This window comes from Apis florea, unplaced genomic scaffold (genome assembly GCF_048593485.1).
Source record: "Apis florea isolate Af1SG1 unplaced genomic scaffold, ASM4859348v1 contig_3517_pilon, whole genome shotgun sequence".
Taxonomy (NCBI): domain Eukaryota; kingdom Metazoa; phylum Arthropoda; class Insecta; order Hymenoptera; family Apidae; genus Apis; species Apis florea.
In genome coordinates this window covers 124,326-148,402 of record NW_028256778.1, presented here as the reverse complement: position 1 = coordinate 148,402, position 24,077 = coordinate 124,326, and the positions used below count along the sequence as shown (strand labels likewise).

The following is a 24,077-nucleotide window of genomic DNA, read 5'->3' as shown; positions in this document are numbered from 1 at the left end:
CGAAATCCGTTTGAAAATCAGTACGAAGTTGCAATTCGTTCTTTTACGTATTCGCGACGGGGACACGTACGCTTATGTACTCTCTATCCACGAGCAAAAAGTATTCAAACGGCACACGGAAACGAGGCGTACCTTTCATTCGACTAGCTAAGTCGAAGCGCGATTCGTACGCAAACAAAAGCGAAATAAATTTCCCTTTTCCTCACCGACGATGAATTTATATACGCGATTTAAAGGGTGTTTTGTTCTACGATGCTCGATTAAATGTTGGATTAAAAGCGTGTATTAATGATCGTCGATACGATACGAAATCGTTCAAATGCAGTTGTCATTACAATTTCTCGCAAATTGCCGTAATTAACCTTAGAAGATAGGCGTGATAGATCGATTCGAAATGACAATTCTCGTTATCTCTAACACATTATTCACGTGTAAATATTTTTTTTTTTATATAATAAAAAAATAACGTTTTCTGTTCCTTTTTCTTTTTTTTTTTTTTTTTTTTATACGTGTAACGCTTACAATCACGATTCTCGTCGATTTCCTCGGAACGAGAGCAAAAAGGGAAACGCGGAATCGAGCGTGTATGTAGGGCTAAGGGTAAAGTGAGTAGTGGGACTCCGAGTTTGGTCAGACAGGCAGCGTTAATCCACGTTCACCGTGTTAGGTTCTCTCGATGGTTGCCACGGATGGCGGAGCCGATTCCCGAGACTTTCTAACGAAAGTGCAAGTCTTTTCTTCTAGCCGACATACCGCGCAACCGTCCTCGACGCGACTTTCGCGCGTTTTCCGCGGTTTCCCGCCGAGGACGAAGACTTCTTCAAAACTCTTCCGGGCTGAGTCACTCGATATTCTCAGCGATCTCTCTTATTGAAAAATAGATAAAGCAATATAAGAATAGTGGCAATGGTACATTTCTACCTGTTGCGAAAATAAATTAATCGAATTATTATCAAAAGATTATTATTAAGAGAAAAAGGAGGATACGAGGTATCGGTCACGTATATCCGAAAAATATGCAAAAGAGGAGCAGAATCCGAATTAGGAAGTGGCTATATCGACCTTCGCTGCTTTCGATTCACGAATTCGAAAAGCAAAAATTTCTAACATTTGAACGTGGCCGCCTGCGGCACACAGTCAAGGTCTCGGCTCTCTTCCACTCTTTGCCGTGACATAAATATTCGGGGGCCTTTTGGGCCCACGTTGATTTCTCGTGCTGCCTGAGTTGGCTGAACTTGCCAGCCAAGGAGCGAAGCGAAGAGAAAGAGAGAGAAAAGAGAGAGAGAGGAGCCTTGCTTGTAATCATCCTCACCGGGAAACGGACGACCCTGAGTAGGAACTGAAAAGATTAAGCCATCATCCTCATCAGGACCTTCTCTCCTCTCGACTATTTTTAAAAGTGCAAACAATTCTATTCAACGTGACGAATCTCTATCACGCGAACATCATCATCATCATCATCATCATCATCATCATCATTGCACAGCGACAATAATAATACAAATGGAGAATATAATTAAAAGTATCCTTCACGCTTCTTTTTTATCCCGACGCGCGGATAGATTAAAAAGCCTACAATACGTAGAAACATTCTTCAAGAGTAAAAGTTTTTCGAGGCGCGACCGATGATCGATAATAAATTTCCGTCTGATTGCACGCGTGTATTATAAAGAAGGACAGGAGAAGGAAGAAGAAGATGGGAAAAAAATAATAAACGGTTCGTTCTGGCTGTTCCTCAACTCAATGACATTCAAAAGCTGACGCATAAAGAATCGAGCGTAGTCCGATAGCGATGCAGTTTGCACACGCATTAAAGCATCGCACGACTTGAGACACGCATACGTTTCCATACTGAAAACTGTGCTCGGCAAAGCGTGTTGTTTCGTATTACTAGGACTTAATAAACTTTCACTGGCCTCTCACGCGCTTCTCTTTCTTCTTCTCCCCCTCCTTACATCTTCCAACCAGCCATAAATTCGGTAACCTCCTCCGCGAGGCACCGCCCCCTCCACCTCCTCGCTGCCCCCGTCCTTGTCCGCTCCATCGGGATCCTCGAAATAAAGAAACCGAAGCGATGAATTCTACTTCTAATATATAAATAAATGCACCTCCCCCCACTTCTCTCTCTCTCTCTCTCTCTCTCTCGCCTCTTCTCTTCACCGCAACTCGCGTGGGACGTTGCCCCATTAGCGAAGCAGATATAAGTGCTTGTGAGAACGTAGTCAATTTAACGAGGTTAAAAAAAGGAGAGAGAGAGAGAGAGAGAGAGAGAGAAAAGATCCTCTCCCTCTGATGCCTGATGGCAGAGGTTCGCGTACGGCTTCCCAGAAGACAGCCAGACCGCACGCGTTTGCGTAAAACTACTGGCGTACTGCCGTCCCTCCAATCACTCTCGCTTTTCACCTGGCCGGTTGACAAAGATTCTCGAGAACCGTGAGGTTAAACTCGTGTATGTATACATATATATATATTCGATATATCGATGCGATATATTCGATTGGAGGGAACGTTAAATCACTCGGTTTTCTGCTCAGGAGAAAGTTGAAACGGTCGAAGAGCTATGACGTTCTCTCCTCCGCAATGTTTCCGTATCTGTGCAGGGAATCGCTCTTCTTTTCGGAGAGGAATATTATCAGACTCGGGCAATCACAGAGAGAGAAGGAGGGAGATAAGAATAGAGGCTGTAAGTAAACTGTTACTTTTTGGGAAAGAAAAGAAGAAGGTGATCTCTCTCTCTAGTTCGCATCCACGGGGATCCAAGATCGGTGTTAACGCACGATTAGTGGGTCAGTGTCAGTCAACGACATCGGTACGGCCAGATTCAAAGTCAGGAAAGGAGGCTAACTATCGTGAGCCGAATGTCGCGCGCGGCGGGGCCACTGGCCAATATTTGGGCCAATGTTAACGTTGGCCTGTATATAACGATTGCCTAATACACCGAGAGCCTGATGATCAGCGGGAAGAAATTACTTTCGTACACGCGAAACCATTCCAACGATAATGGATCTCGCGTTTCGTGAACGCGACCTTTCAAGGATCGATTCGTCGATCGGCCGATGTTTAAGCAAGAAGAGAGAAGGAGAAAGGTGATTTTTCTCTTTGGAAAAAAAGTGGCGAGAGCGGAGAACAGCTTGAGAGCAGCTTTCGAGAGTAATTTTTCACGCACAGCGAGACAACGTATTCACTATGGGGCTATCCACCGGTGTCTGCTACTTTCACTTTCAACATAGTACGCCTCCTAGCGTCAAAAAAATTATTTAATAACCAAGGGTGTAAGTCCATTCGAAAGTAAGAGTGATTCTTTTTATATATATATATATATATATATGTATTCTCTAAAAGCGACTCGGTTTTTTAAAATGATTATAAACCGAGATGAAAGCTGATGTTAACGGCTGATTCGCGAGTTAAAGCTTCCGTTTTCACTGGCGGAAGAAGATGAACGCTCGTTCGGAAGCCATTATCCAATTTAATCGGCGGAGACTTTCAAAATCTCGCCTCGATCAGTAATGGTGCGTGTAATCTCGAAGACACGTAAATCCTCTCGACCGGTTAATTATCCATCGTGGAAATCTTTTTTCCTCGAACGACTTTTCGAATTAGAATCCGTGCAGAGTCGAAGAAGCGAGTGTAGACTCTCTCGCGGCTTCGCTCTTAATGTCCGTGTGCCTTGTGACCCGTGGTGCAAACTAAAACCCACCGGAGAAAGTTGCCGGATACTTTCTCGTAGCTCAGCTGCCTCCTTTGCACTCGGTTAAACGGCCTCCCCCTCTCCTCGTATCGATACGATCGTTCGAATCGGCCATGCTTACAAAGCTCAAAACGAGATAGAAACAACTTGTCGAATAAAAGTAATCGCTCGACAAGAAAAGTAGTTTTTTCTTGGGGATCGATAATAACGATGAAATCGCTTATCACGAGAAAATCGTTTCCTGGAAAGTACGTATATATATAAATAAAAAGTGGGAAAATTTGTTTACAAACAAGAAGGTAATTTTATTTTCAAAAAAAAAAAAAAAGAAAGAAAGAATAATTTCTCTCGGGTTGGAACACAATTTTTGCCGTGAAAAATTAAATTTACAAATGTATTATTATTATTTTTAAAAAACGAAGGACAATGAAAAAAATTGTATCCGATCGATTTATAATTAATATACACTTAATCGAAAGCAATTTCTTTACCCCCTTCATCGGCCGAGGGACACCCTGTATATACACACCTCGAAGGTAGAGAAACGCTACCAGTAATATCGGGATGAATAGCGCGGATGCGCGGCAAGAATGGATCAAGGGGCCGGGGAAAAATATCGAACCATTCTTGGCCAGTCTTACGAGGCTCAAGGCATTCAGCCGCTTCGCGGACCAGCGGCTTGATTTACTCGTTCGAGGGAACGAACTCGCCCGCGCTTACATATACCTCGAGAAAGGTATACCCGTTGCTCTATGTATAAACCGAGCCATTATACTCGCAGGTACATCGCGCATAGTCGTCGTCGTCGTCGTCGTCGTCGTCGTCGTCGTCGAGGAGGAAAATCTCTGGTCCTCCTACGCCCGTTCGTTAACTATTCATGCGCGCACCGTATAGCCCGCGGTCGGCCGTGATGAATTGGAAGTTACACGTGGTGCAAAAAAAAAAAAAAAAAAAAAGGAAAGAAAAATTATTTAGCCGGCACAGTCGCAATAAGTCATCCCCGTTGGTCGAGTTGAACCGAGCTCGAAACCGGATGATAACGAGGGGGCATCGTCGATTATCTCTGTCATACGTCCGTCACGCAACTCTCTTCTTTCTCGCCGGATCGACTTTTGCGAGAATTGAGAAATTGAATACGAATTCGAGCCTCTTTTCTTCGGAGAAATCGTGTTTCGAATTCGAAACACAAGGGGAGGGGAAGGGTGGGTGAGAAGAAAAAAAAAAGGAGGGTAAGGAGGGGAGGGGGGGATATTTTCGTGGATGCATCTTGGAGGATGCAACCAAGCGTGACGTAGCTTTCGTGCTGGAAAGCGTGTGACGTCACTCATTCGATGACGTGTGGTCAACCGCGGTCAATGCACCAGGCCGACGTTTCTTGCAGGGCACTATAATGCTCGGTTCACTGGCGTCGGGCCTGTGTGCGTTTGTTCATGTACACAGGGCTGCGCCGCGGTGCATGTACGCGCGTTACACCGCAAAATACCGGGTGTTCGTATAAAATCCTCTTCTCTTTGCGTATCCTCGAAAGAAAACAGGAAGATCCGAAGGGAAGATTCGTGATCCGATTTATTTTTCCGTCTCTTTGCTTCTCCTTTGCGTCTATCAGAGTGTAAGTAAGTAAGTAAGTAAGTGAGTGAGTAAGTAAGTAAGTGAATGAGTGAGTGTGTTTCCACGATGTTGAACCGAAGAGGAAGGAGGATCGGTTTTGAACGCGATCGCAATCGTGGATGCATTAACGATTCATACGCGGTGTTGTTTGAAATTCCTGCAGCGTGCCACGCTTATCCCAACATCAAAAATTCATGCACGTCGTTGACTCTGCTACCCTATATCCCTGCTTAATGAAGCTACGTTTATATTCCTTTCTCTCTGTTCGCGATTTATCGTAAATATAAATATCAAACATGTAGAAACACATCCCTGTCGAAAAATCGAAATTTCGGGACGAAAATTTGTTCCTTCTTCTCTTCATACAATCATTTCATTATTTTTTCAAAAGCCAACGAGACAATGGCTCGATTAATTATCACGGGTCATCTTAGGTATGAAAAGCCTTTTCGTTTCTTCTTTCCTTTTTCTCCCTCGTCGTTTAGGACAATGGCCTAATTATGCTCACACTCAGTCTCATTTTTTTCAGTCTCATTCTCGTCTAATCGTTGACAAAAATACGCGCCCACGTGAAACGACGCAAATACACCCACGCGAGTTGTATAGGTGAGGATCGGACAGTGGTAGATGACGCGAGTTATCGGGCAAGTAGAATGGGCCGCGATATGGCCGGCCAAGTTCCGATAATCGATGATCGTGTGCGGCGCGTGCACCGGATACAGGAATTGTTTACGAAGTGAGGAGAAGGTAAGGGAAAATCACGATCGCGTCGCGTAACGTGTGAAGGAACAGACTTCTGTGAACGTTCGATACCAGGAGAATATCATCTACTCTGGATGAGAGAATGTATGGAAAAAAAAAAAAAAGAAGAGAGAGGGAAAGAGAGAACGATCTTGAAGTGAAAAAAAGATGAAAGTTTATACTTGATAAGATTTATACTTGGCGATTCGATCCTGAATTGCGTGAGATAGGAATCTAGAGACAAAGAGAGGCTCGAGAATTCAGCAGAACAAATCTGTTACGTAACGTAACGAACGGTTTTACTTTTAGCGCTGTCTTCAAACAAGGCATAAATGGTTTCCTCTCGTTTAACCGTATCTTATCAAGATTCATGGAATTTCGCGGGGAGAGAACCCATGCCTTTCGTCGATGCCTTGCCTCTGTCGAAAAATCATGCAACGGTGTAGCTAGAAAGCTGTATGTGTGTAACGAAAGGAGGTGTTGCATAAGAGCGAAGGGAAAAAAAGAGGGAGAGGAAAAAAAGAACTATTATGGACTATTAATCCTTCAACGATTCTAGAGCCCTGCCACTAATATATCCTTCGTTAGCCAAAGAAATCCGCGTGTACGCCGTGTGAACAAACGACACGCGCTTGTCTTCGTGCTTTCTAAAATCGTGCTCGCCTCGATACTTTGAACGGAATTAATTTTCTTCCGCGATCTTTGAAGATACGAAGGTGCGAATGTTCGAAGAAGAACATTCTCAACAAACCGCATTCAGGAATTGTAAAATTATTGGCCGATCAATGCAAATTCCCTGTAATGAAAAATAAAATTTCTCTGATCCTTCCAATTCAATCCAATTTATTACAAATTAAAACTTTCGAGAGGGGACGTTTCCTAAGAAATTTTCGAGAAAAATTTCGTCGAAAAAATACCATCGCACTCGTTCTTAACCTAATAACAATATCCGTGGATTTCCTTCAAGAGTGAGAGTATCCTCGAAAGTTGGCCGAGAGGTTTTGGTCTAAAAACGCTTATCGGGAAATAAGTAGCTATACGCACCGTTCGAAACGAAATTTACGAACAGCCAGTTCAGCTGAACGCACGCAGAAGCTGCGTCAGCTAATAGTAAACGTACAAGAGGACGTGATCCATAAGGAAGAAAGTTGGGAAGAAGAGAGGCGGAATGCCGGCGCTCCTCTTTTCTTTTTTCCCTTCTTTTTTTTCTTCTTCTTCTTCTTCTTCCCCCCTTTGTCGTGCGAGAAGAGTGCTTTTCGTGAAATTCGTCCAAGAGAGTTCTCGCAGGAGAGACGGAAAGGGAGACGTGACTTTAGCCATAAGCCCGTAGGTAGGCCGCACAGAGCATGGACAAGCAAGTCGAGTTGAGAGGCGCGGACGGGCGGTCAGAGACCCCGCAGGGCCGGCGCAAACAGTACAGCATTACCCACTCGCTCGTTCTATCGCAACCTGGACCCAACAATGCTCAATAATCGTCCCTGTGATCGCGCCACCTTTTAACCGCCAACCTGGAAAAATTGTCTCCACTTTTTCCACCGGTTTCGTCCCCCTCTTCTTTCTTTTTTTTTTTTTTTTTTTTTTTTTTACAGCTCGCGAAAGTATGCAAGAGCAGGCAGGAAGAGAAAGAGAGAGATCTATGCAATCTCTCGTTGTTGGTCTCTTTCTTTAGAAGAGATTGAAGGAATCGAAGTTGAGGGAACTCCATTAATGAGTATTTGGAGATACATTGTAGTTTGCAGTTTCTTGAATAATTTGAAGGTATTTTTTAATTTTGTTTACATAAAGATAAGAAGCGAATCGAAATTGGAAAATTTAATTTAATAAAATATATGTGCGTGTATGTGTGTGTGTGTGTGTGTGTGTATGCGCGAATAATAATTTAAGGAAATATCGAGAATTTATGAATAATTTGAAGATGCTTGAATTAATTTTGTTTACGTAAAGATGTATAAAAAGTTGATTATTCAATATGTTTTTTTAATAAAGTGAAAAGAATATTAATGAAAATGTAAAACGAGAGTGTGAACTTCCGGTAATAAATTATTATTTTACTTATCTATTGCTAATGTTTCATAACAAGGAAACTTAATATCTTTTAGCACTCGTAACTTTTTATATCGTAATGGGATGAAATTTTTATTTTATTAGCCTCTGATTAACCACTGTTTCTTAATACTTTCTACAACAAAATTGTGAATTCCTATTTCAATAATATTTTCATATTTTCAAAAAAAGCTTATTTATTAATTATTTATACAAATAAATGAAGAGTTAAGTTTCATCTCAAAAATGTAATAATTTAATTAGCTTATGTTTCTTTTAAAATTTTAAAAAATTAATTTATATTCCAATAATTAAGAAAAAACACAATAAATAAGCTATTTATTCTACATATCTATCAATTTTTTTGTACAGTTTTTCTGTACCGTTATTTCTTTTATGTAATTTGATTTTGAAATGAAAATCATATTAAATATTTCTAACAGTGAAAATACTCAAATGTATCATGAATGAAAAAGCACACATGCCGCTTAGATCAAATATTTAAAATTATATTATTCTAAAATGAATCTTATTATAAAATTAATCTTTTAGAAAAAGATATTCTTTTCCTTTAAAAAAAATAATAAGAATAAAATTTCCTCCAATTTTCCTTTTTTTTAATTTATAAAAATATTGTATATTACTATTTTTTACTGGGATCTTCCATTTTACACGTATAAAGACTCTTCTTTTAAGGATATTAAAGAGAAAAGAGCAGATTGCCGGAAGATAATCTAGAATAGGTTGATAATCTACCGCGAGCGATAGATTTGACGATTTCGTTAATTTCACTTTTCATCGAACGAGAATTTTTTACTGTTCGCGATCAAGCACACAGAAACGAACGGACGAGTGTGTATGCACGAGACTTTCTCTGTAATTCGCTTTACGTCTCCTTGGAATTATGATTTCCGCGATTCGTTATAAATACATTCAACATGACGCTACATAATCATAACGCTTACCCATTTTACGCTAACTTTCTGTAACCAGAAACCGCGCAATGCTCTTAATTTCGTCGACTACTTTCTTCCTCTATCTGAATCTTTTTTTTCTTTCTTTTCGTTCCGGTGTAATTAACGAGCACAAAATTTTAAAGTTATAAAAATCAAAATGTCGATAAAAAGAAAAAGAATTGAAAGATATGCGAATCATTGATAAATATAAAATGCATCGTGGCGTATTATAATATAAACATAACGCAAGAAGACCTTCTGAAGCTATTTATTATTTATCTTATTGTATATGATTTCGAATTCACATATTTAATGTAATGTAATGTACACGTGAATGTAGGTCGTTTCATACAGAGGCAAATGAAAAATTGCGAAATATCAAAATAAAAAAAAAGCCTAGCTTTACATGCAACAGCATTACACGTATTTGACAAACTATACAGCTTCGGCTATAAAATTTGCGTTACTCGATTTCGAATAGAGGATAGATGGATACGAAAAATATCCTAAAGAAAAGTTAAATATTGACCGGTGTAGCTAGCTTTAGTTTAAACGTAAAATCTTACGCTTCTATTTTAGTTCCAAGTAAAGGAATAAGCTGTTCGTCCGAATGTGTTTAGCTACGAATATAAACAATGTACCAAGAATACTGGTGCAATAGAAATCGGGATGATAATGTGTTTCGATGGCACCTATGGCGCGCAATACACGGAAACGTCTGGAAAAGTTCGGTAAAAGAATTGGGTCGTTGCTGATTCGTTCGACAGAGTACCGACACTTTTTCCACGAGTGACCGAAACTTTCAACGATGTCCTAGTCTGTCTCAAACTACGGTCAATGATCCCTTCCTGCCCCGATTTCACCAATTTCGCTTAAAAAAGAAAAAACGCCTTCTCATCGCGCTACAACGTCTACGTTAAATCGCTATATTTTCGATTGATATCTTACGAGATGACTAAAAATCCTTAGGGAAACTTCGTTACCGAAGACCATAGAGTTATCAACTACGATGTTCATGTTGTATGCTTAATTAAATTGAAAGCACGGAACACTAACGAACCTAACCTTAACGCTTTAATAACAGTCGCGTAATTCACCCTCTCAAAAGTATTGTGTAATAATAATGATGTGCACTCACCGATCGAGGATGCGAGGATGACATCTGGATCTACCAAGCTCGTGAAACTTCCTTCTATTTGATCGTTGATCGTTGTATTTCTTTTTCGATTTAATGTTCACTTCAAGTCACCAACTGACAAATCACCCACTCACTGCAACGCGCACCGTTCTCTTCGGAAAATTTTACTCAAAGTCACGATCGTTCTGTTTTCCACTCTCCGTACACATCCAGCAGAAAAAGACTTCGTGAAGTTCGTGAAATCGAAGCGAAAATCGATGGAGATGATCGCGAGCGTGCAAACGGCACTGTGTCCTTTACTCGATATCACTCGATGTATGTTCTCGCCGTGTATCGTTCTGTTACGTTCCGGCGGTTTAGCCGGCACGTGGTCGCGTACGAAACACTTTCAGCTTGATCGTCGAGAGAGAGAGAGCCCACGCGTCTCGTGTGCTTGTAATCGCGCGTTCGACTGAGCGGCCGAGTACTCCCGAACTCCCCGACTCTCGCTCGTGCCGCTCTTCCTGCTCGCGCTCGTCTCATTCTCTCTCATTCTCTCGCACGCCGTCTTCGATGCGTCGATTCTCTCTACCGCGAGCCTCCCCACTCTTTCCTTGTCGCTCCAAAAGGCCTTTTCGTGCATTTCTCTCAAATATTTCGCTCTTTGTCGATCCTGCCTTCTCGATATTCCTTCTTCGTTATTGTTGCGATTCTCTCTTTTTCGATTTTTAACTTCTTTTTTTCTTTTTCCTTTTATTTTATATTATTGCAAATATTGTAATTGTATTGTAATACAAATAAATAATGTATTGATCGATGATTTTAATTATTTGTCATATTATCATGTTTCTGACGAACGATCGTAATTCTTATTTCTTCTCGATTTATGCTTCATTTAAATACTTTCTCTGCTTTCTTTCGCGACGTGCGTAGTATTACGCCACTGTCAGTCCCGCTTAGGCATTTTCGATTGATCGTTGCATCGTGTTTCACTGTTCATATTGTATTTTGACGTTAACCTCACCTTCATGCGCTTTTCCTAACTACTTTCGTCCATTCTAAATTGCGAAGAGAGATATTCTATGAAATCCGAACGGCTCATAATCGTCAAAAGAAAGGTGGCTCGTCCATCTTCGTTCTCGACACTCTCATTTTCTTCCAACTCGCTATCTCGGTACACTGAAACAGAGGATTTATTATCTGTTACGTCGTGTAATGTCTTTTGAGGCAGGTTAGGGTGCTTAACTCAACATTAGTCGTTGAGGTCTACCCCCTACAGCGGCATTCTTCTGCATTCTGCACCGGTGAAATCGGTTGACGGACGATCAACTATCACGGTAACAGTAAATCACTAACCGAAACATTAACTGTTGCAAACAGTAGAACGTCTTATTGCGTATTCGCCATTCGCGTTGAACGCACAACGATTAAGTTGACGCCGGTAAGTCAACTCGTATCGATCGAGTTTCGATACATTCAAACGTTCTAGAGAAATCTCGAAAAAAGGGTAGACATATTGTTATATCGTTTCAAAGTCGAATCGAATTTTTAAGCAAGCTATATATGGGTCAGAAGATGAAATCGATATTAATACGCTGTGAAGTTGATCATATATATTGAAATTGTTTCGTAAATTATTCGTTCGTATATAAATATTATAAATATTGCATGCGTTTATTAAAATTCGATAACGTTTCATTGATTTCAAGCACGTGCTATCGAAATAGTGAATTAAATTCATTTTTATGCACGTTAATGTTTTTTGGGAACTAGTTGATAGTAAATTTAATAAAAGAAAATCGAAATAAATCGAATCTCAGCGATCGATAGCACATGCAGATTTTTAAGAGTTTCATACACAAGCAAATGTCCGCGATACAAATGAACGAGTTCTGCCATTCTTTATTTTTCCCCTTTCAGGTTGGAAACGATAAAGATTGATAGCGGTAATCTACAGATGTGCCAGTAGTAGAATCACGAAGCGGTGGGATAATCTCCATAGACGATTCCATCTACCTGAATGTTAAGATTTATGCATCTAATATGACCGGTATTAATTCATAAATCCGGCAGGTATTACCATCTACGAAACTCGCGATTCATAAATCCCGAGATTTATGCGCGGCAATACTAAGCACGAGGTGGAAATGCTCGCACGGCCCGCTCGCTCGCGATATGTGCAGTTAAATTAACCTTGAAACGATTCGGTTGCTCGGATAAAATTGCAAATCGTTTGCCACTCGGTTTTAACAATGGCCGTTATTAAATATTCCTGGTTCAAGGTGGTCAACGTAGACATCGGATGCGCGTAAAATCGCGAAAAAGATTTCTCCACGAGTGCTTCGAAACACCGTACGCGAGGGAACTGTTGTGCAGTACGATTAAAATTTTTCGGCCGGTTGTGCGCGCGCTGGGCCGCGCTCGTTCCCTAACGGACCAGTATAATATATTTGAAAAGAAAAAGGAAAAAAAAAAAAGAGATATAAAAAATTTGCAATTCCACCACTGTGTGACATCAGAGGCGAAGATCTTCGACCGGAGGAGGAGATGGAGGTCGTTGCTAGAGAAGGAGGTGGTGGAGAAAGAGAAAGAGGAGGTGGAGGAGGCACACGGGTTCGCTTTTGCCTGAGCGTACCCGTTCGTTCACCCTAGCGGGGGCACCAACCTGGCTTTACTTCAGTTACACGCCGAGAGAGCCGGCGCTGTATATAGGTATATAATACATTCTCGCGTGTACTTACACCTAGTATAGGTAGGTATACGGAGTGTACAGAGAGTGTCCCGGTCGAGCATGATGCGGTTCCACGGCCCTTTACGAGCGAGGCGGGGTACCGACTTGCCCCGTTCTCCAAAGAGAAAGATGGAACACGGTATGAGAGAAAGGGACAGGGGGCAAGCCCTTGTGTTCGATCGCTTTCGACGAGCCACGGATCGTACTTTAAAAGAAATTTTATGCCCTGATATAGAGATTATGATAGGAATGAATGTGGGTTAAATTTATTCATCGTTAAAAATTTTCAGTGATCCTATTTTTTTTAATTTATGAATTGAAAGATTGAATGGAAATTTATTTATAAGTATATATATTTTTTTATATACGTATATATATTCATATATAATATAATATATATACATATATTTCTTTAATGCTAATTTTTTCGATACTATGAATCGTGATTTGCATTACTCGGCGTGCCAAGGGGTTTTTGACCTGACACGTAGTAATTCCAAAATGCTGACTATTCATAATAATGACGCTTATTTACAAGAGGATAGCTAGAATATATTATTATATATTGTAATTCATTATGCTTTCATTCTGCTATTATATTTAAGGATTTAAAAATCGCATTATTTTACATGTAAAAAGTATGATTCTTATGATTCTTTATTTATTTTCATATGTTCATATGTTCTTAATTTTTCAATGATAAAATAAACCTATATTTTATTGCTAATTTCTAAAATATAAACACAATTATTTTTAAAAAATAAACGTTAATTTTTCTTTTTTTGAAAAAGCTAGAATAAAATTAAAATTAAATAACAACTACAATATTTTAATTAAGAATAACGACCAGTATGTGTGCTGACCATTCTAATTGATACTGGATCTGTCACTGTATCTGTTGGACTGGAAGTTTGTTGTTGATGTGAATAGCTCACTTCCATATCAATTTCGTCTAATTCTTCTTCTTCTTCTTCATGAGTATCTGATTCTTCTTCTTCTTCTCCTTCACCTTCTTCTTCTTCTTCTTCTTCTTCTTCCTCTTCTGATCCCCTAAACTATGCATAATTACATTTATAAGTTATATAATCATTTTTATTTTATTAATAAAACGATAGATAATAAAAAACTTAATAATATAGAAAACTAATTTATCATAAAAGTTTCATTTAAAAGTAAAAAAAAGATTTACTTTCATGCATGTTATTTGACAGTCGGTAATAGCGTTATTAAATGATAACCACATATGATAAGCAATTTAACAATTTTGATTTTATTTACGTTTATTTTTATTTTTATTTTATCAATATTAATTAATATGAAGAAACTATAAAAATAAGATACTTATGAAATTACTAAATAATGGAATATATTATAATATGATGTATGTTAGAGAAAGTGAGGTTAACTTACGTCACTAACTGTCTTTCCTATAGGGATATGATCATAACCTTGTACTCGAACATGTTCTCTCTAAAGAAAAAAATAAAGATAAAAAAATAATTAAAGTAATCAAACAATTTGATATTTATATATAGATAATACTTATCGAATTATGTATACTTACCCACGCTTGATGTTCTGCTTCAAGTTGAACTACCTCACTTTCATCATCGCAAGGTCTATCGGCATTAAACCACAAAGGATCTGTTGCTCTAGGTTGTAAATTTGGCCACAATGGCATAATCGACATTTTGAAAATCTTGTCAAAATTTATTAAACACAATAATTTTGCTCTCAAATTGTCAGAAGTATACAAATTATTTACACATGCGCACAAACCATATGTTTGATTTTTGGCGCTTGTAATTTCACGTTCAAATATTGTTAGATGTTTAAGAAAGCAATATATTTATCTATATACAGAAAAATAATAAACATTTCTATAATTTTATAAGATTAGACTTTTATATAATTTTTTCCAATATTTTTATATGTTTTAGTTATTTTAACTTTATGATTTTATTTTATAACCTCACAATATTTCAAATATAAAACATGTATGGCGCGTACCTATTGCGCCATCTATTGCAGAATATGAATAATTATGATACTACTCTAGTGTCACGTGTTTACCCACTGAAAACCATTAAGCCTTGTCTTCGTTATGTTTCATCTACGGCGATGAAGGAAACCGTGAATGTTACGTACAGTTCATTAATGGGTCTCTAAGAGATTGCTTGTGCGTTCTCGCAGAGAAATCTGCGAAAGTGTCTATTTATTTCATTATAATCGCATTCAAGTATTTTTACGAAGAGAAAACATTTTGTACAACATAACCTCGATCATCTAATAAAGGTAAATTTGAGAATTTTTAATATTTTGTTTATCAAAGACAGAGTTAGAATAATCTGATGTAATTAACATATATAGTATAATTTTTTTCAATATTTAATTTAAAATTTTTATTTGTGTATGTAATAAATTTTTAAATGTAATATAAATTAAATACGAATGTTTTACATTGACAGGTATATTTACATTATTAGAATGCAGTAAGAAAGTATCGTATAATCAAACATTCATACATTTTAGTGTTAATATAATTTTTTAATCGTGTTTTACTTTCTAAAATCTGACATCAATACATTAATTTCTTCACTTTTGTTTTCAATTTTTATTAAAGTGTTTTTAGAAAATGAAAACATTTCGATTTCGTTTCTTTCAAGTTTATATAAATGACATACATTTTAGTGATAGTTCGAAAAGATAAAAAGTGAATGTATGACTTGAATTCTCCAATCTCTTTAAGAATGTTGGTTGAATTCATGCAATTTATATTTTATCTAAATTACGATTTGAAAAATTTCATATTAATATTTATATTTATATTTTAATATTTATCACTTAAATTAATTTTCGTTTTGAAATCTCGGCATTACTATGTCATGTATTAGTTAATCGTAATTAGCTATTCACAATACCTCATCTATCCAATTGAAACCGTGCACTCTCGATTGACTTCAATCTTATATTTCAATATATTTAATAAATTATTAAAATTTATGTATTGTTAAATGAATATCTTACTTTTTATAGTGTCATTTGAAATTTAATTTTTCTCTTCTTATTAGGCGATGTACCATTGCTCTTTAATGGAATAAATCGATAATCGAAACATCTTCTACCGGGAAAATTATAACGCATATTCCTTCAGTGGAATCTTGGTATTTCAATATAAGGATTCCAATGGAACATCGTATATTCAACAGTTCATTGGCGTAGAAATTCATGATTTTTTTTTTTTCTATTTGTTATATATATACTGTTTTTTTTTTTTTTTAGTTATGATATTGAAATTTTTTTTCTTTTTTCTTTTTTAATTATATTCATGAACATAACATAACATAAAAATTATTTTCTATTTATTAGATGTAGTACGTTCCTGGTGTATTTCCTGTTTTCAACACTGCTTATCCCTATCATTCGCTCTAACCACTTATGGTTTCCGCGATGAAATTGTTAACTTGTCTGTCATATTATTATAAAATCGCTCTCGAAAATAAGGGGACATTTATATCATGTTCAATACAATTTGACCAACACTATTACATTTCATACGATAGAATTTCTATGCTTTTTCCTGTCATCGATGTTGTCGAAACTAATCAAGCTCGTTTTCTTGATACATTTAAAGATATCGAAATATTGAATTACCCGATACATATTAAACGATTTTTTAAAAAACTTATAGAATAATATTCTTATTATCATACAAGATGCCATAAAAAAACATTAAATTAATATTAAATCACACATCTATTTGATAAAATTCAATCAATATGTTTGTAAACACACCTATGTACTATGTAATAAATGATATAATAATCAAGATAAAGATAGCTTTACTTAATTGATAAAATAATAAGATAAAAATAAAAAAAAAAATCATTATCGGATGAATCGGTATCTTAATTCATTTTAATTGATCATTGCAGAACATATTTTTGTTTTTTTTTTATTTAATTTTTTTTTTATTATATATAACTTAAAATAATATTTGCTTTAATTATTGATAAAATTATATAGATTACAAACTATTACATACAATTTCTCACTCAATGACATTTTTATCTCAATGATAAATAGTTATGACATTTTTTTATATATGTATCCTAAAAACTGCATAATAAATTCATTTCCGGTAAATTAATAATATATGTATTTTTAAAAACTGAATATATATATTGTTTAAATAAAATTATTATAATATTAATATCTTAGATATAATATTATTTATTGAAAACATATGATTATAGAATAAGTTTATTTTGTGACTTTTTACGAATTATTTACATTGCAAAACATATTATATTTCCTTTTCAATAAGAAGTGTAATTTTCATGATGTATTATATTTCAAAGCATTCTTGTTAAATATGCACGATTGTTATTTAATGAAAAATATAGTTCCACAATTAAAAAAATCTCTGATGCACCTGTAATCGCAAATAAGATAAGACTGGTGCATTTTTATATGTAAATATTTTTTTTTTCGCTTCTTATGAAAATATGCGTATCAGTTAAATACTGTTTCTTCAACTTTCTTGAAGAAAACTTCTTCACAATTAATTTATTTCAATAATTTTATTAAGAAATATATAATAATATAATAAATAATATAATAAAAATATAATAAATATAATAAATATTAATAAAATAATATAATATAATAAATTAAATAAAATAAAAACTAAATTTATGATTTTTTTTTCAACATATTAATTCAACATATTTATGATTAAATGATAAAAGAAAGTACATATTGATTATAAAATTATTTTACATATTTTGGGGAACTAAAAATTGTCAAGATGTCATTATAAATCCTGTGCTTGTGCAACCAGTTAGAATGTTAGTTGCTAGATTTACATGAGACTGCTGAAACTATCTCGAAGAAATCTGTTTTAGAAAGTACGCTGACTCGTTTTTTTCATTCAATTCCTTTGTTCATGTTGCCACTCATGAACTCGTTTCTTCTTGTACTTCTGTTCCTGGTCGTTCATAGTCTAATAAACAGCCGAAAAAGAACAAATAATCTTACAAAAATCATAATATTAATTAAGAAAAGAATATCGTTGATTGATTTAGGTCATTTATTCACGAATGAACGCACATGGTTTATCTCAATTTTCTCTCAATCGAATAGTTATATAACGTTGCTTTCTAAGAAGAAAATAATTTGACATCAAATTAAAGTATTGTCTGTTTCTTTTTAAATGAATTAATGAATAATGAAATTTCAGATATAATATAATTGGTAGTATTGGAATATATGAGAGTTTGATCGATGTAAATGTTTGACGTTTTAGGTATATCGATTGTATCGCGTAATGCGGTAAATATTCTCACTATAAAGTCGAGTTTAGCATTCAAGCAACAGGTGTTCTTTCCACGTGGAATTCTGTTTCATTTTGAATCAGTTTATGATGATAAAAAAAGTTTATCATTAAAAATTCATCATTTCCATTTTCTTTTCAATCAGTTTGTTACTATTTAAATAATAATTCGATAGATATTTTTACTGCATATATCAAAATGTAGAAATTGCGACGTGCTTTATCTTGAATATTAATTATTTCAACCTTCTATTTAATGATATATTACATTTTCGAATATATAAAAAAAATAATCTTTTTGATAGTAATAGTTTTCTTTGTAATGTGAAAAAGGTAATAATTATTTTAGTGATAAATACAATTATATCTTTTCGTGATTATGATTATTTTCAAACATACGTATATATGTATTTCGTCAAGTGAAATATTAACAATTTTAAAATACTTTCAAAAAATTATTAGTATTTTGTTCTTACTAAACAAATTATTTATATTATACAAAAATTTTTTGTTAAGTTTGAAAATTTTGCATTCTTTTCATTTTTATTTACAGATGTCTCATAATCATATGGCGCATATAATGAATGCAACGAATGGGCATTCAGCGCATGGTATTCACGCATCTCATCAAGATCATTTAAATATGCACGGAAATATGCACAATCCTATGGACCATGCTAATATGGATCATGGAAGTCACCTTACTTCTGATACAAACCCATGTGCCAGTATGGAAATGCACGGTATGTCAACGGTACGTATCATTTAAAGTTAAAATTCTGAAATTGATTATGATACAATAATTATCTTTTGATAGATGTGGTTCCATGGAGGATATTGTGAACACGTATTATTCGAATCGTGGAAAATCACATCAATCAGTGGCCTTATAGGATCTATGGTCGGTATTATGATCATGGCTGCGCTTTACGAGGGTTTGAAGTATTACCGGGAATATCTGTTTTGGAAAATGTATAATTCCCTTCAATATAGAAGTGTCACGATGCCTCAAGAAAAAAATGTCGTAGCCGAGGATAACAGGGTCGTTCAGTAAGTATGATGTTTTACTTTTAATTATGATCAAACATTATTTTTGAAAATTTATAATTATAATAAATAGTAATTCAATGTTTTATATTTGAATACACAAGAAGTTATTCTATTTGATTTTATTTTTTTAGTATGGTTGGAGAAGTAATACACAAACAACCGTAAGTAAATGAGGAATGAATTTTTTTTTGGTTTTGAGATTGCTTCTTTGTGAAAGTGCATTTTGTTTTTAATTCTAGTTTTTTGTACAGAGGGATATATGAATTAAAAAATTTATAATTTTTCTTCTAATATTGACTTATGATTTCATTTCAATTATATGTTAAATATTTAGCATGACAAATTAATAATATTATACATATATTTTTTTGATATTTAAAAATTAATCCATTTCATATAAATTTGTGCAGGCCCACAATGTTATCATGGATGCACACGTTTCAAACGTGCTTACACATTGTGCAAATCGTGCTGTCATATTTCCTTATGCTGATCTTCATGACTTACAATGTCTGGTTATGTTTTGCTGTAGTACTTGGTGCAGCAATTGGTTACTTTTTATTTGGGTGGAAAAAATCTGTTATCGTGGATGTTACAGAACATTGTCATTAGTTATTTATGTATTTAAAATACATTGTGTTTTTACAACAAAAATGTACATCAATGTACATTGTTGAAAAGTTCATTCTGATTGAAAGAACTTCGAAATAATTACATGTAGTATATGTGTGCAGGAAATATAATTATTCTAAATTCGTATTTACAGAAATATATAAAGAAAATTGTCTCAATTTAAATTTATTCTTATGCATAATTATTTTATGCATACAGAATGCAATTTTTAGTTACTTATTAAAAAAGATAGAATGGCTAAATTATTATTGCATAAAAAATATCTATAAAATGCAAATTTGTATACAAAATATCTATAAAATGCAAATACTGGAAGATTAAATCTTTGATCTGGATAGCTATAGCGCACTTAATTTGTAAATATTGTTAAAAAGTTTAAATGAAAAATATCATAAGATACGCGCGCACTTTTTTCCAAACTTTTATATGATTACCTTTAATTTTTTATTATAATGTATTTTATAAATATCTTCTCCTTGATTAATCTTTTAATGTTTGAAAAAAAGTGTGCAGTGATGTCTTGAACATTGCATACATAATGTATTGTTATTATATAACGTTATCAACGATTGTATTATTTAAAATTAATCTATAAACTACTGTTATTTGTAAAGTATAAGAAATTATCACATAAAATATAAAAAAAAAAAACATTTCCAGTATATTTTATCACTTTTAAACAAGCACGAAATTTTTTTCTGAAAAATCGATTTTGAGATTATAAAATTTATAAAATATAGATATAAATTAAGATCTAGGATAAAAATATATGATAAAAGTATTAACTGCCACTTAGTAAATATAAAATAAATATAATATTGTACAATACATGCAATATATATTGTACAGATATTTTTATAAAATTATTGATGAATATAGTATTGATGATCTAAAATGTATTCCATTAATAGAACTGATCTTGAATACTATAAATTGATGAAATATCATTTTGATATGGTTAAATTTTATATATAATGTGCATTTGAACCAACAGATTATTGAATAAGAAATCAGAAATTTATATATCCCACAGCTATACAAAAAGCACCAGCATGCATGTCACATTTATAATTAATGCAAGCCTTTTCATTAAAAATAATCCTTAAAAATTATAATGTTATATATTATTTATTTTGTGTATGTAAAGCATTACTAAAGTATTAGGTAGCTTTTAAATAAGTTACAGTGCTTTAGAAATGCGTTCATACATTTTATACGTACAAGGTTGTACAAAAAGCTTTATTTGATGTGTTTATAATACTATTCATTTTGTAGGAAAATCTTTAAACACCAACTGCAGAGCATTCCAAGAGCAGCAGAGTATGTTTTATAATATAGATATTTCAAAATCATATATATAAAGATGATTCAGAAGATTTTGTCATAAATATATATTACTACCACTGCTCTTAGTTTGTGCTGCAAAGATAAGGCAAATTTAGATTACAAAGCTAAATTACATTTTATATCTATTCCTTATTTATAAAGCAGTTGATGATCGTGATTATTACTATTATTATTTTATCACAAGCCAATGATGTACGAAATACTTAAAATACTGTTTGTAGCTCGCGAACTGCACAAAGCGTGATACGAGTAGGACGTTCAATTTGACCTTACAGTTTACAGTTGTATTCTGGAAATATTAACCATAAAATATTACTTTTTTCCGCGTAAATATAGTTTTAATTTGCATATTTTAACAAAACTGAAAAATATTTGTAAAAACAAATAAAATCGTATGAATTTAATTTATAAAAATATAAATATGTTCATTGGCAACAGAAGAAACACATAATGGGCAACAAATAAAAAAATACTTTTATCATTAAAATTCACCTTATTACGAGGAAAGTATTGCAGATGGACAAGAAATCTCTTCAAATAATTTTGTTAGACCTAGAAGAAAAAGTATGTTACCAGCAAAATTGTTACTATAATGATATTAAATAGTTTCGTCTTCATTGTCAATTCATGATTATATAATCATGTATTTGAATATTCCAAATGTTTTGTAATTATGTTGCCAATGGTCTTGATTTAATTTTAAAGGATCAAGTTCAAATTATTTAAACAGAAATAAGTATTATTTAGGTCAATGAAAACAATAAAATTCATATATAATGTAATGTCCTTATATATCCTAAATACAGTAATCATCCTTTATAAGTGTTGGTACAATTCGCAATATAGTATACTCCTTTCACATATAAACAAATTTTATGTGTTCATTCCAGAATCTCCATATATGCACCACAAAAATTATTTCAATTAGATTATGATTGTGAATCTTCAGAAATGTTTCATGCATTATGTTATGAAAACATAAAAAATATTTAAAATCTTATATCTGTAACCTACTCAGCACCAGACACAGGCATACAACAACTTGAACGATGAGGAGATTGTTGTTTGGAAAGATCAACAGTATCTTCTACTAATGGTCTTTCTAATCTAGCTTCAAGTTGTGCCCAAGCAGCAACAGCTGCACCAAATGCTGCTTCAACATTGGTTGCATCTTTTGCAGATGTTTCTACTAGAGGAGGATCTCCATTTTCTGCACACCAAGCTTGAGCTTCTTCTGTGGAAACTTGTTTTTCAGAATCTGGAACATCCACCTATAAAAATTATTTTCATAAATATTATTAGTATTATTTTTTTCTTCCTTTATCAGAATTCCTGCTTACTTTATTTCCAACAACTATAAATGGAAATGTTGATCCTTCTTGAACATCAGCATAATAAAGAAATTCAGATCTCCAAAGTGCTAAATTTTTGAAGCTTGTTCTATCATCCACAGCATAAGTTAAAAGGCAAATATCAGAGCCTCTATAAAATGGAGTTCTAAGGGTTTTGAATCTTTCTTGTCCAGCTGTATCCCATATTTGTAATGTGTATGCTTCTCCATTAATTTCAATATCCTTATTTAGAAATTCTACTCCAATTGTATGAAAACTATGTTCATCAAAGTGATTTGATACAAATCTATTCATAAGACAGGATTTTCCAACACCACCATCACCCAAAATTACCACTTTTAAAAGTGTAGATCTTTGGGAATTACGATTTTGTAGATTACCACCTCTAAGTGTACCTACTATAGCTGAATTATTTCCTGACATCTTTTATTTTTTTTTTATTATTTTAGAATAACAAAGAAACTATATATTCAAAAATATGATATATATTTATATTCTTCATATATATAATTATTTTCAATACCAAATATATAAATTCTTCATTCGTGAAACATCGAATGCATTGGAGATCCTTTGTCAATATAGTAATCAGCTGATTCTGATATTAAATAAGACAATCCACTTTTTTTTATATTATATACATTTTAAGCCAACAGCATATGCTCACTCGGGGTTTATAACTTTGTATAATTCACACAATAAACAATAATATTATTTAAAACTCTTAATATTGTAATTTTCGTTTCGCGATAAAGCATAACCTTTTCATTTTATAGTGATGTTAATAGGACTTTAATATCAATTTAAATAGGATTCATATTATTTTAACGAATGAAATTGTAATTTTCAATTTCACAAGAGCCATGTACCTTATCTTCTTTGATGTTAACTTAATTATTCGAGCAAAGTCGCAATACCTTGAAAAGATGCCTTTTGGTACTGACTCATAGCCATCACCGAATAAAATTGCAATTTTCTCAAATAAATATATATCTTATGTTCACTCCAAAACATTTGGCAATAGTAAAAATCATGAACAATTTTTCAATGTTGAAGAGCTAAAAAGTATTATTGCTCTTGAACATTTTTGTTGCGCGCAAAGTATTTGACACTTTGCAGACGACAAAAGAAACGCCCATGTTGGATATTAAACATATAGGATGAATATGGCTACCAGAAATTATAAATAATATTAATCTTATGCATATATCAAACTACACTTATATGTATCAACTAACGATAAATTATATAAGAACTAATAATAAATAAAATAATAATAGTTGTACATTATTATAATTTATACCAAGAATTGATATATATAATCTTGATTCTATTAATATGTGTGATGATTAAAATGTTTAAAAACTATTAGTTGTTATATCACAATTATAAAATATTTTCTTTTTTTAACTAAATACTAATTACAAAATTACAAAAATTATTTCAATTTTAATTTAATAAACTAAATAATAT

The 24,077-nt window shown here is 33.8% G+C and overlaps 4 protein-coding genes across 8 annotated transcripts in view; 1 reads left to right on the top strand and 3 right to left on the bottom strand.

Moving 5' to 3' along the window:
- Eip74EF (Ecdysone-induced protein E74) overlaps positions 1-10,630 on the bottom strand; it is a 152,126-nt gene extending 141,496 nt beyond the window's left edge. Inside the window, exon 1 of the mRNA XM_086913808.1 lies at positions 10,178-10,630. The gene's annotated coding sequence lies outside the window, so the exon portion shown is untranslated. The remainder of the gene's footprint in view (positions 1-10,177) is intronic.
- Positions 10,631-13,526: 2,896 nt separating this feature from the next.
- On the bottom strand, positions 13,527-14,943 carry LOC100864215 (uncharacterized). The gene is made up of 3 exons (XM_003698645.4): positions 14,452-14,943; positions 14,298-14,357; positions 13,527-13,942 (listed from the first exon to the last, which is right to left on the bottom strand). Exons 1-3 carry the CDS (start codon positions 14,575-14,577, stop codon positions 13,721-13,723), a joined length of 408 nt encoding a protein of 135 aa, XP_003698693.1. The 5' UTR covers positions 14,578-14,943; the 3' UTR covers positions 13,527-13,720.
- On the top strand, positions 14,590-21,017 carry Ctr1A (Copper transporter 1A). Of its 2 annotated transcripts, XM_003698644.4 has the most exons (5): positions 14,590-15,182; positions 18,776-18,976; positions 19,040-19,272; positions 19,404-19,433; positions 19,683-21,017. In XM_003698644.4, the coding sequence occupies exons 2-5, from the start codon at positions 18,776-18,778 to the stop codon at positions 19,882-19,884; spliced, it is 666 nt and encodes a 221-aa protein (XP_003698692.1). In that variant the 5' UTR covers positions 14,590-15,182; the 3' UTR covers positions 19,885-21,017. The 2 variants fall into 2 exon arrangements, with proteins under 2 accessions (XP_003698692.1, XP_012349349.1); XM_012493895.3 differs by lacking the exon at positions 19,404-19,433 and having other exon boundaries at positions 14,940-15,182.
- Rab9 (RAS oncogene family member Rab9) lies at positions 17,456-23,760 on the bottom strand. Of its 4 annotated transcripts, XM_003698643.4 has the most exons (4): positions 22,593-23,760; positions 22,267-22,523; positions 21,745-21,804; positions 21,015-21,541 (listed from the first exon to the last, which is right to left on the bottom strand). In XM_003698643.4, exons 1-3 carry the CDS (start codon positions 23,025-23,027, stop codon positions 21,786-21,788), a joined length of 711 nt encoding a protein of 236 aa, XP_003698691.1. In that variant the 5' UTR covers positions 23,028-23,760; the 3' UTR covers positions 21,015-21,541; positions 21,745-21,785. The 4 variants fall into 4 exon arrangements, with proteins under 4 accessions (XP_012349346.1, XP_086769940.1, XP_003698691.1 ...); XM_012493892.3 differs by lacking the exons at positions 21,015-21,541; positions 21,745-21,804 and adding an exon at positions 17,456-17,892; XM_086913814.1 differs by lacking the exons at positions 21,015-21,541; positions 21,745-21,804 and adding an exon at positions 18,587-19,001.
- Positions 23,761-24,077: the final 317 nt, after the last annotated feature.